Source organism: Nerophis ophidion, linkage group LG17 (genome assembly GCF_033978795.1).
Source record: "Nerophis ophidion isolate RoL-2023_Sa linkage group LG17, RoL_Noph_v1.0, whole genome shotgun sequence".
NCBI classification, from domain to species: domain Eukaryota; kingdom Metazoa; phylum Chordata; class Actinopteri; order Syngnathiformes; family Syngnathidae; genus Nerophis; species Nerophis ophidion.
This window is the reverse complement of record NC_084627.1, coordinates 35,260,267-35,273,186: the sequence shown is the minus strand read 5'-3', so window position 1 is coordinate 35,273,186 and position 12,920 is coordinate 35,260,267. Positions and strand designations below refer to the sequence as shown.

Below are 12,920 nucleotides of genomic sequence, written 5' to 3'. Positions count from 1 at the left end.
TTGTTGGAGGCTCCCATTAAAAACAATGTGAGGATGTGAGGAGCCCTCTGCAACTACCGATAAAGGCAGGGCTTTTCTGTTAGCACCAAAAGTTGCGAACTTTATTTTGGATGTTCTCTACTAAATCCTTTCAGCAAAAATATGGGAATATCGCGAAATGATCAAGTATGACACATAGAATGGACCTGCTATCCCCGTTTAAATAAGAAAATACTACACGGTCTAGCTCCATCCTATCTTGCCGATTGTATTGTACCATATGTCCCGGCAAGAAATCTGCGTTCAAAAGACTCCGGCTTATTAGTGATTAATAGAGCCCAAAAAAAGTCTGCGGGCTATAGAGCGTTTTCCGTTCGGGCTCCAGTACTCTGGAATGCCCTCCCGGTAACAGTTCGAGATGCTACCTCAGTAGAAGCATTTAAGTCTCACCTTAAAACTCATCTGTATACTCTAGCCTTTAAATAGACCTCCTTTTTAGACCAGTTGATCTGCCGCTTCTTTTCTTTCTCCTATGTCCCCCCCTCCCTTGTGGAGGGGGTCCGGTCCGATGACCATGGATGAAGTACTGGATGTCCAGAGTCGAGACCCAGGATGGACCGCTCGTCGGGACCCAGGATGGACCGCTCGCCTGTATCGATTGGGGACATCTCTACGCTGCTGATCTGCCTCCGCTTGAGATGGTCTCCTGTGGACGGGACTCTCGCTGCTGTCTTGGATCCGCTTGAACTGAACTCTCGCGGCTGTATTGGAGCCACTATGGATTGAACTTTCACAGCATCATGTTAGACCCGCTCGATATCCATTGCTTTCGATCCCCTAGAGGGGGGGGGGTTGCCCACATCTCAGGTCCTCTCCAAGGTTTCTCATAGTCAGCATTGTCACTGGCGTCCCACTGGATGTGAATTCTCCCTGCCCACTGGGTGTGAGTTTTCCCTGCCCTTTTGTGGGTTCTTCCGAGGATGTTGTAGTCGTAATGATTTGTGCAGTCCTTTGAGACATTTGTGATTTGGGGTTATATAAATAAACATTGATTGACATTGATTGAAAATCTCATTTCAGCAGGCCTTTACACAAACAGCAATTCCAAATTAAAACCTAACATGAACATATTAATGGAGAAGTCAACAAAAAAAAGAGCAATTGTACATATGCAAGTTTACATTTCGGGACATGAGAGGACCACAACACAGCGGCTCTGTTCTTTGGTAATGAACCATATGTCTGAGTCCTTGCCTCCTTCCCATAGACAAAAACACACCCGTCGGTATCAGCATAATCAATGTGGAGTGCTGCTGGAGGAGGTGGCCAAAGGGGTCGGCCTGCCCGTGATTCGCCGACATTGCCTCTAATTGGATTAAGGAAGTTGCTTAGCTTGATATTTTGTGCCGGGATGGCGAGCCGGCTGCACGAGAGAGTAAGAGGAGGAAGGAGGGAGGAGGCCGGAGCCCGCCTCACTCACTTAGCCAGGGAGAAGAATGAGAGAGGAGGGGTGAAAGAAGGAAAAGGGGAGTGACCCATCTTCTTTACCCTTGTGAGCTGCTGCTGCTGCTGCTGCTGCTGCTGCAACCCCCCCAACAACCCCCACTCCCCACCCCCCCGCCCGCCCTCTCACCATCAGTCTGTTCCTCTCTTCTTTCCCTTACTCATCGTTTATGTGGCGGCGCCGGGGAGGAAGGACACCTGCCGCTCCCTCATGATTCAGCCTTTCTGCTGCCGGGAGCTTGACGGACAGACGAGGCAGCATGTCCCTCCCGCCACTGCAGTGCCTGCCCGTCCTGTCCTCTACACTTTTGCCACTGCAGTCGCGGCCGGCCCACCGCCACGCCGTTTCCGTCATCCAAGCGCTCAGGTGAGTGAGCTCCGGTCCTTCTGCCACTCCTTAAACATCCAATACATTCTAAGCAATGTCTTCTCCTCTCACCTGCAGTATATCTGAAAATCCCAATTTTATACGTTGCTTGGGGAGTACGGAACTCCATTAAAAGGCTGTCCGGACAAGGTCAGAATCACTACCGAGAGCGTTATCGCACTTTTCCTTTCCCCGGCTGGCTTCTCTGCGTAATGGACAACATACTTAAAGTGACCGGCGGCGGACAGCTGCTCTGGGATGCTCTGAGTTAAGTCGTTCAGAGATCCGGCGTCCGGCGGTTGTAAAACGACAGGATGACTGAGGGAATGGAGGATGTTTCCGCAGGGCCCGCTCGCCCGCCCGACTCCACCGTTGATACCGGACAAGTCCCGGAGGAGAAACCCGAGGAGACGGAGTTAGCCGGAGAGAACGGGCAGGAGGTTTCAGAGGTAACTCCGGCGAGAGGAGAAGAAGATGACGAGGAGGAGGATGAGGGTGAGGGTGAGGGGGAGCATCCTGAAGCTTTGGGAGTTCTAGCTCTGCCCGGGACCTGCTGTGTGTGCATAGAAATGGAACATATTAGCAATTGCCTGCATTCTGAAAAAATCTGCATCCTGCCCATCGTAGCCTGTTTACTCAGTTTAGCTCTGTGCACAGTTGGACTCAAATGGGTATTTGCCGATAAGATCTTCGAGTACGACCCCCCCACTCATTCAGACCCTAAACCCATAGGACAGGACCCTATTATCATATCGGCAGATCCCACACTGGGAATACCTGTGTCAATTCCTCAGTCGACTCCCCCTTCTGTTTCTCTGACCACCGCTGTTTCTCCGACCTCGGTGCGTCCCGAGGTCTTAAACGTGGAGACATCTACGAAAGGTTCAAGTGCGCCTACACGAGGAACTCCATCAGAGCCCTCTGTCACATTGACATCCACCGCCGAACTTCCCACCATTCCAAAGCAGACCCCTCGCCGTCTGACTACGCAGGAAGTGAACAACGTTGCCGTCCCAACAACACGTAAGTACTTCTCAAAAAAACAACAACTGGGATTTGGTTAATATACTCATATCGGTCCTTTTGAAGCATTTTGAGACGGTATGTTATGTTCACACTGAATTGTTTAGGTATCTTTGCCTGGTATTTTTTTGACTCTGGGAGGAGGTGTCAGCTATCAGGACTTTGCCCTAGAGCAGACAGGTTGGGACTTGCAGAGTGTAGCATGGAGGTGCATGACTAAGCCTCAGAAATATGGTTCCCCCCTAGGTGTGTCCTTGCCAAATTGACTGTTGCAAGTAGGTGACTATCATTACTAAAAGCCATTGTTTTCCAGCGAATATGAATGGACTATTAGGTTGTACCAGGGGTCGGCAAGCCAAAACGTTGAAAGAGCCATATTGCACCAAAAATACAAAAAACTAATCTGTCTGGAGTCGCAAAAAATGAAAATCCGTATATAAGTCTTATAATTAAGACAACACATTATGTAAGTGTCTATATTAGCTATAATAGCCTACTATGAAAATATTACTATTAGGCTTAAGCAAATCTTCGTTCTTTCTTTCTTTCTTTAGTTTATTTCGAACATGAACACGCTTCCAGCATAATACATCACACAATTTCATATCATTCACTTTACATCATGACCGAAAAGGAGTGGGAAGAAGCAAAGCTTATTTAATCCCACCCCTTTCCCACTTCAGAGCGTTTAGAAATATATACAGTGGGGCAAAAAAGTATTTAGTCAGCCACCGATTGTGCAAGTTCTCCCACTTAAAATGATGAAAGAGGTCTGTAATTTTCATCATAGGCACACTTCTACTGTGAGAAACAGAATGTTGAAAAAAAATCAAGGAATTCACCTTGTAGGAATTTATTTGTAAATTATGGTGGAAAATAAGTATTTGGTCAACCATTCAAAGCTATCGCTGATGGAAGGAGGTTTTGGCTCAAAATCTCACGATACATGGCCCCATTCATTCTTTCCTTAACACGGATCAATCGTCCTGTCCCCTTAGCAGAAAAACAGCCCCAAAGCATGATGTTTCCACCCCCATGCTTCACAGTAGGTGTGGTGTTCTTGGGATGCAACTCAGTATTCTTCTTCCTTCAAACACGACGAGTTGAGTTTATACCAAAAAGGATACATGGATGATACAACAGAGGATTGGGAGAATGTCATGTGGTCAGATGAAACCAAAATAGAACTTTTTGGTATAAACTCAACTCGTCGTGTTTGGAGGAAGAAGAATATTCATATCAATATCAAATACTGTATATTATTTACTGACCTTTTCATAATAGAATGACATCTGTAAATTAGTATATACAGCAGTTTTGTAATAGGTAATTAATTAATCCAGTCATTATTAACATACTGAGATGAAGAATATCTTATTTTCAACAACCTCTTAAACTGGATCATATTAGTACAATGTTTAATTTCTTTACTTAATCCATTCCATAATTTAATTCCACATACTGATATGCTAAAGGTTTTAAGTGTTGTATGTGCATACAAATGTTTTCAATTAGATTTTCCTCTAAGGTTATATTTCTCCTCTTTAGTTGAGAAGAATTGTTGTACATTCTTGGGTAGCAGGTTATAGTTTGCTTTGTACATCATTTTAGATGTTTGCTATTTTACCAAATCATCGAACTTTAATATTTTTGACTCAAGAAACAAAGGGTTTGTATGTTCTCTATATCCAACATTATGTATTATTCTAATTAATCATTTTTGTAACACAGTTAACAAATGTAGCACACATTTGTAGTTATTTCCCCATATTTCTGCACAATAACTCAGATATGATAACACTAGCGAGCAGTAGAGAACATAAAGTGATTTTTGGCCCAGGACGTATTTTGCTTTGTTCATTATTGAAATATTTTTTGCCACCTTATGTTGTATGTTTTGTATATGAGATTTCCAGTTCATTTTATCATCTATTAATACTCCCAAAAATCTGGTTTCTTTTCCCCTTTAAATATCTAATCTGTCTATTTGTATTTGTGTATGATGCTCTTTTCTACTGTTACGAAAAAACATTATTTTAGTTTTACTGGGATTTAAGTTCTTTGTAACTTTACAAATGTTGTTTATATAAAGATTAAACAATCTTGGTCCCAGTATTGATCCCTGGGGTACACCACAAGATATAGCTAGCTGTGTTGACATGGTTTCACCCATATTCACATATTGCTTCCTGTTGGTTAAATAGCTTCTTACCCAGTTCAAGACCAAATCTCTGATGCCATATCATTCTAATTTTTGTATTAAAATATCATGATTAATTGTGTCAAATGCTTTTGTTAAGTCCATGAATACTGCGGCCGCACATTCTTTACCATCTATTGCGTTGGTAATTTCCTTTGTTATTTTGATTAATGCTATTGATGTTGAGATATTTGCTCGGAATCCATATTGGTTCTCCACGAGGGCCCCACTTTTGTTGATAAATATATATAATCGGCTAATGAATAGTTTTTCCATGATTTTGGAGAATTGTGGAAGTATTGAAACTGGTCTGTAGTTAGTAAACTGGTGTATGTCGCCATTCTTATAAATGGGTACGACTTTTGCCATTTTCATTTTGTCAGGGAATTTGCCGGTTAGAAATGATACGTTGCTGATATATGTCAGAGGTTCAGAAATGTCTTCTATGACCTTTTTTTACCGTTGACAGAAATGTTGAAATGTAATATTTATTTTTCACATTATTACAACATTGGAAAACATTAGTAAATCAGAGGCTACTCGAATGGTGAGATAACTCCTGGAAATGACCATGCCCAAGGGTATAGATGTGTGTGTCTAAGTTAAAGGAAATGGCAGGCTGTCTTCTTTTAATAGATTTAGAACAATCTTTGGCAAGGTCGGTTATGTTTGCTGTTGTCTGGAACAAGATGGCACACAAACAACTATCTGAAATTTAGCCATTAGTACATACAGATAATGTGTCATGAGACATGCAAAACTAAAACTAAAGGATATTGAATGAGCTCAAATATACCTACAAACGAGGCGTAACGATGCAATATGTTCAGTACATGCAGGTAGCCTAAATAGCATGTTAGCATTGATTAGCTTGCAGTCATGCACCGACCAAATATGCCTGATTAGCACCCCGGCAAATCAATAACGCCAACAAAGGGCACCTTTGTACAATCACGCACAGTATAAAACTTTTGGTGGACAAAATGAGACAAAGAAGTAGTAGAAGATTTTACATGTAAACAAACTGTCTACACTATGGTGAGTTCAAGAACCGCCAAATTTAGTAGGACAAAACGATGTTCACCAAATACTCTCATCAGTGAAGCAAACACACACACATATTAAACAGTGGGCTTTCTAACAATTGGGAGATTTGGCAAAAACCAGATGATTTTTTTTCCGCTTAACGAAGCATATCCGAACTATACGAGTGCACATATTGCTCGTCCCCTTTAAGGGGGAGGAGGGGTCACACTAATATCCAATGAAAACCTTAACATTAGCCGGAACCTAAGTAATCAATATAAACCAAATACTCCCCCACATAAAGTTATTAAACAGTGGGCTTTCTGACAATTGGGAAGGTTTGTGTCATCATTGTCCTCAAACCAAAAACATCCTAAATCAAAAAATTTTTTCCCCCCGTCTTTTTCCATTTTCAATCATTTTTTAAAAATGCTCCAGGGAGCCACTAGGGCGGCACTAAAGAGCCGCGGGGTTGCTGATAACCGCGTTCTACGCATGGATTTCCAACACACATAGCAAGATGGAGACAATGTTACTTTTGCACATCTGAGCTGGGAGGCAGCATAGTATATTAGTCCTATGAAAAAGTGAAAATCAATAATGCATGACACAAACTGAAACACCAGCCTGTGGGTACAGGAAGACTTCCTGTCTACTGCTGGTACTTATTTTGAAGGTCAGAGCTGGTCGGCGGCATAGACACCCCCAGCATCCATCTAGTGGATGGGTGTGGGTGGGGGTGGTGTAGGTGGGGGGGGACGACAACATGCAAATGCTGTCTGACTCATTAGATGATAAATCAATGGGAGTCACATCCATGAAGGATTGATTACATTGTTCCTTGCGTGGCTAATGGAAAGGTTATTATACAATGGATGGCAGCTCGGATGCTGAAGTTGGGCAGCCGAAATACACCCTTGGAGGACTAACATGGGTTCATATTAAGAGTTTTCTTCTACATTTGAAACACTTCCTTGTGGTCTACAGGACATGTAAAGGTGGTGGTTCTTTGGTCAAAATTTAGCATTGATTACCGTATTTCCCGGACTATGAGGCACAATTAAAATCCTTTTTTCTCTCTCAAAACTCGACAGTGTGCATTATAACTTCATGTAAGGAATAGGTTTGTTTGAGCTTACCCACCTCGGAGCTATGGTACATGGCGACCAATAGATGGCAGTCAAACATAAGAGACAAGTGTAGGATAGGATAGGGTAGGTCTTTATTGTCATTGCACAAGTACAACGAAACTTTGTTTTCAGCTCAAACCTGTTCAAGATTAGACAAACAAACAGTGTACAGGGTTACAGAACAAAAACGCTGATGGGTCGCCTCAAGTAGGCCCGTAAAAGAAAGGAAAAAGGTAAACGCTGGGGAAGGTTGAGTAAAAAAAATACAATCTAGACTGAGCTCCTAAGGGGGCCCAGTCTGGAGTGGGAAAAAACCTCCAAAGCAATGCACATATACATAGTACAACATACATCTCCAGATATACATCCAGCAACAGAGGGAAGGTAGTTCAAGGTCATGATGGTAGGCCGCAGGTCTCAGGCGCTGACCATCCATTCATCACCCCTATGGGATTTGCGTCGAGGGCGTAGGGTTGGGGGGCGGGGGGGTGTATGTGTGGCGTATATTTTTGTGGATGTGTGTGTGTGTAAGCCCGTAGTGTGTCTCTGTTCCGCGGCCTTGATGTATTGTGCAGTCCCTAGTCCAACGTCAACAACAACAGGTGTGTGTCCATGAGAGACAAGAAGGGAGTTTGTTGTGTCTTCACCACACCGTCCTTCGGGAGAGTCTCGAAGCCAGGGAAACAATCCAAGTTACAATGTTTTGTATGCGGCTGAAAATAAAATTTGCTTTTCACTCTAAATTGTCTATGACTGATCCTCAAAACTGCAGGGTAGACAGTCCGATGTAATCCACAGTTCTTCCCGCATCCTCCAATCATTTGTGGCAGCTTTGGGGTACTTTGAAGACTGCCAGCAACTTCCAATTTGTCGACAAACCAGAGCAACGCTTACTCCAATCAGCAGATGTCCTGTTGTCATACTTCAGAATAAGTGGATATCTTCACGTCCTCGACAGAAAAGGGTCGCCAGGCCCTCCTTCTTCTCCTAAGAGTCCGTCGTGTGTCCAGCAACAACCGCTTCGTCACGACAGCAGGTTCCCCCAAACCCAAGATCTTGTCAATTTTGTTGAGGCCCATTAAATAGTTCCAATGTTTAGATTTGGAGAGCAGTGCAAAAAGAGGCAACTGAGTGCCAGAAAGAAAACGATAGGCTACACTATGATGGCAATATGTTTCAAGTAAACAACGCCAACATTTTAAATGTTCCATTGAAAATATAGAATATTAAACATGGCGCTCAAAAATCTATCGAAACGTTTTAGTACGACTTTGGTAAGCTATGAAGCCGCACCGCTTGAAGGATTTTCGGCTCATTAAACATACAAGTATTATCATGGTGTGTGTATAAGGTAAAACATATTATCTGGCGTATTGTTTCGCAATATTATGCAAAAGCAAGTTTTCTTACCTTCTAGTACCTGCTGATCTGTATTTAGGATCTGAATATGTCCTGAAAAATTTTGCGCGTCCGCCTTTGTAGTTGTCGATAAGAATATTCTTTTTCTCTATCTTCTTGTTATGGGACATTCATCCTCCGCTGTTGCCCTTTCTAGTATAAAGTAGTGTAAAGTTCTTACTTATATATGTCAGTAAACTCGCCACAAAAGCGCTTAAACATACTGGTGTAGTGAGTTTACATTATTCACCCAAGGAACTTTAGTTATTAGAGAGTTCCGGTCGGATGTTTTTTCACGGGACACATTTCCGGCCTGGTTGTTGTTTCCGGATGAGGAAATGCTGCTCCGTTATTGATTGAAGTAAAGTCTGATTGTCATTAAAACCGTTAGATCCATCTTTTGACACTTCTTACGCTCTCGTCCTTGCACGCTACACCGTTACAACCAAGATGACAGGGAGAAGACGCTGCCAAAGGTGAGCCACGTAAATAAGACCGCCCACAAAACGGCGCATCTGGAAGCGACTGTCAGAAAGCAGCTTGAAGATGATCTGCAAAACATAATCGATGCAACATTTTGACCAAATAACCACCATTACATGTAATGTAGACCACAAGGAAGTGTTTTCCATTTAGAAAAAAATAAGACATAAGACTCCTTTAATGCGCTCTAGGATCCGGTGCGCCTTGTGTAAGGAATATGTTTGGTTGAGGTTACCCATCTCAAAGCTATGGTATTGTGTAATGATAAGTGCGACCAGTAGATGGCAGTCAAACATAAGAGATAAGTGTAGGCTGCAGTAAGACGGCAATATGTCTCAAGTAATAAACACCGACATTTTAAATGTTCAATTGAAAATATAGAACATTACACACGGCGCTCAAAAATCTATCAAAATGTTTTGGTACGACTTTGGTAAGCTATGAAGCCGCACAGCTCGAAGGATTGTCGGCGCATTAAACATACAAATATTATTATGGTGTGTGTATAAGGTAAGACATATTATCTGGTGTTTTGTTTCGCAATATTATGCAAAAGCAACTTTTCTTACCTTCTGGTACCTGCTGATCTGTTTTTGGGATCTCCATAAGTCCTGAAAGATTTGGCGCACCACCATTACATGTTATGTAGCCCACAAGGAAGTGTTTTCAATTTAGAAAAAAATTATAATAATATGACTCCTTTAATGTGCCCTATAATCCGGTGCACCTGATATATGAAAAAAGATTAAAAATAGACCCTTCATCGGGCACCGCGCCTTACAATCCGGTGCGCCTTATGGTCTGGAAAACACGGTATGTTTACAGACCATCTTCAAGCTGTTTTCTGATTGCCTCTTGAAGTTGTGCCGTTTTGTGGGCGGTCTTATTTATGTGGCTCCCCTTCGACTGCGTCTCCTCCCTGTCATCCCTGTTGCAGTTTTTAGTCTACTAACAGATATAAGTTAGAACTGTACTAACATTTGTATTAGAAATGGCAACAGCGGAGTATGCGTGTCCATGTAAGAGCAGGTCTACCCCACAACTAGGATTGTACGGTGTACCGGTATTAGTATTGTAGCGCGATACTAATTAATCATATTCGGTACTATATCGCCTATACCACGTTGTCGTCACGTCCAGACATTGCTGGTATACGAGCAGACGAGCATGTTCGGCAGCGCACAATCACTGAGTACTTACAAGCCGACACAGTGAGTGGACAGAAAAGGGAGAACGGACGCATTTTAGCTTAAAGGGGAACATTATCACCAGACCTATGTAAGCGTCAATATATATGTTGATGGTGCAGAAAAAAGACCATATATTTTTTTAACCGATTTCCGAACTCAAAATGGGTGAATTTTGGCAAATTAAACGCCTTTCTGTTTATTGCTCTGGAGGCGATGACGTCAGAGTGTGACGTCGCCGAGGTAATACAGCCGCCATTTTCATTTTCAACACATTGTAAACATTGGGTCTAAGCTCTGTTATTTTCCGTTTTTTCGACTATTTTTTGGAACCTTTGAGATATCATGCCTTGTCGGTGTGTTGTCGGAGGGTGTAACAACACTAACAGGGAGGGATTCAAGTTGCACCACTGGCCCGAAGATGCGAAAGTGTCTGCCGCCAGACCCCCATTGAATGTGCGGGAGTGTCTCAACATTTTACCGGCGATGACAGACATGACACAGAGATGTATGGATAACCTGCAGATATATTTGCCAAGGTAAAGTCAACAAAATCACAAAGGTGAGTTTTGTTGATGTTGACTTATGTGCTAATCAGACATATTTGGTCGCGGCGTGACTGCCAGCTAATCGATGCTAACATGCTACGCTAATCAATGCTAACATGCTATTTACCGGCGGTGCTAAAGCAGACATGGCACAGAGATGTATGGAAAACCTGCAGATGCATTTGCAACTATATTACATTTCCTTCCACCCACATTTAAAGCGAAAAAAATACTTATCAATCGACGGATTTAAGTTGCTCCATTATCACAAAATGCGAAAGTCCTGATCGTTTGGTCTGCACATCTTACCGGCGATGCTAACGCAGCTATTCGGCCATGCTATGGCTATGAATAGCGTCAATAGCTATTCGCTCAATAGCTTCAGTTTCTTCTTCAATACATTCATACTCCAACCATCTGTTTCAATACATGCGTAATCTGTTGAATCGCTTAAGCCGCTGAAATCCGAGTCTGAATCCCAGCTAATGTCACTATATCTTGCTGTGGTATTCCCATTGTTTGTTTACATTGGCAGCACTGTATGACGTCACAGGAAAATGGATAGTGGTTTCGAAGATAGCGAAAATAAGGCACTTTAAAGCTTTATTTAGGGATATTCCGGGACCGGTAAAATTTTGAAAAAAAACTTCAAAAAATACAATAAGCCACTGGGAACTGATTTTTATTGTTTTTAACCCTTTTGAAATTATGATAATGTTCCCCTTTAAAAACTAACAATAATGTGAAGTTATGACACTGAAACGCCCTCAGGAAGAGGTGCTTTAAGACATGGCTAGCGAGCTAGCGGCTAACGTCCATCCGCCGTCGGCAGTGTTGTCCCTACTTCAAAATAGCTAATATTCGCCTCCATGGCGACAAATAAAGTAAGTTTCTTACAAGTATCATCCCTGCAGGACGAGGAATAGCTAAACATGCTTCACTACACACCGTAGCTCCCCCGCCTCACATTGTAAACAAACGCCATTGGTGGACGTACACCTAACATCCACTGTAATGATACCAAGTACAGAAGCGTATAGTTGATACTACTATGATTATGTCGATAGTTTTTGGCATTACAAAATCATCTTTCGTTTTTTTAAGAATGAATAAAATATAGAATATTACACATTGAGTCTATTAGAGTGCTAAAATGACCAAGAGTTATTCAATAGTCAATATATCACTGTGCGGCTTTTTAAACCTCACAACATGCTTTTATTTTTGAGGAGGCTAGATTTTTTTGTTTTGTTGTTTGTTTTCATGACTGCTATTTTCCATGCTGTCTTGAAGTCATGTTATCTACCGCTATTTATAATTGTTGTGTACTGACTAATGAAACATACACTTATTATTTTTATTCTGTATCAATTTCATTGTGTAAATACAACAACAATTCTGTTCATGGGTTCCTCAGCTGTGCTGGTCTAAAGTCATGTAATTAATTGTCTTCTGTGAGAACATTTTGACACTTTTTAAACAAGCCTACTAACTTATTTCAAGTACTTTGTGCTTGTTGGGAGGCAGCACAATGGAACAGGGGTTTGTGCATGTGCTTCACAATAAAAAGGTGCTGGGTTCGATCCCCGGGCTCGGGTCTTTCTGTGTGGAATTTGCATGTTCTTCCTGTATCTGTGTGGGTTCCCTCCGGGAACTCCAGCTTCTCCCTTCCCCTCCTCCAAAGACATGCACCTGGGGATAGGTTGACTGGCAACACTAAATGGTCTCTGGTGTGTGAATGTGAGTGTGAATGTTGTCTATCTGTGTTGGCCCTGCGATGAGGTGGCGACTTGCCTAGAATGTGCAGCTGGGATAGGCTCCAGCACCCCTTTGAACTTGAAAGACACGGATGGATGTGCTTGTTGCGGAAAACAGTTTCAGTCCCACCGACACCGGGTTGTTCTTCTCTACCAGTTAGATTGCAGGGCTTCTTTGATTGGTGAAATAGAGTCAAACGTCACAAGTGCCTAGTTGGATTGGTGAAACAGAGTCATGTGACAATGCCGACTAGAAGAACGTTTTTGCTGAAGAACCAAATAAATATGTCTTTGCAAACTGTCAAGATGGGGGGGTCGC

At 42.4% G+C, this 12,920-nt stretch overlaps 1 protein-coding gene across 7 annotated transcripts in view; it reads left to right on the top strand.

Moving 5' to 3' along the window:
* The first annotated feature begins 1,592 nt into the window (after positions 1 to 1,592).
* Positions 1,593 to 12,920, top strand: part of nrg1 (neuregulin 1) — a 142,311-nt gene continuing 130,983 nt past the window's right edge. For 4 of the 7 annotated variants that reach the window (XM_061876828.1, XM_061876827.1, XM_061876832.1 and 1 more), the window contains exons 1-2: positions 1,593 to 1,849; positions 1,928 to 2,872. In XM_061876828.1, coding sequence (XP_061732812.1) covers positions 2,164 to 2,872 — 709 coding nt within the window. In that variant the 5' untranslated portion in view covers positions 1,593 to 1,849; positions 1,928 to 2,163. Of the gene's footprint in view, positions 2,873 to 12,920 lie in introns of all 7 variants that reach the window. The other 3 variants (XM_061876825.1, XM_061876829.1, XM_061876826.1) reach the window with 2 other exon arrangements.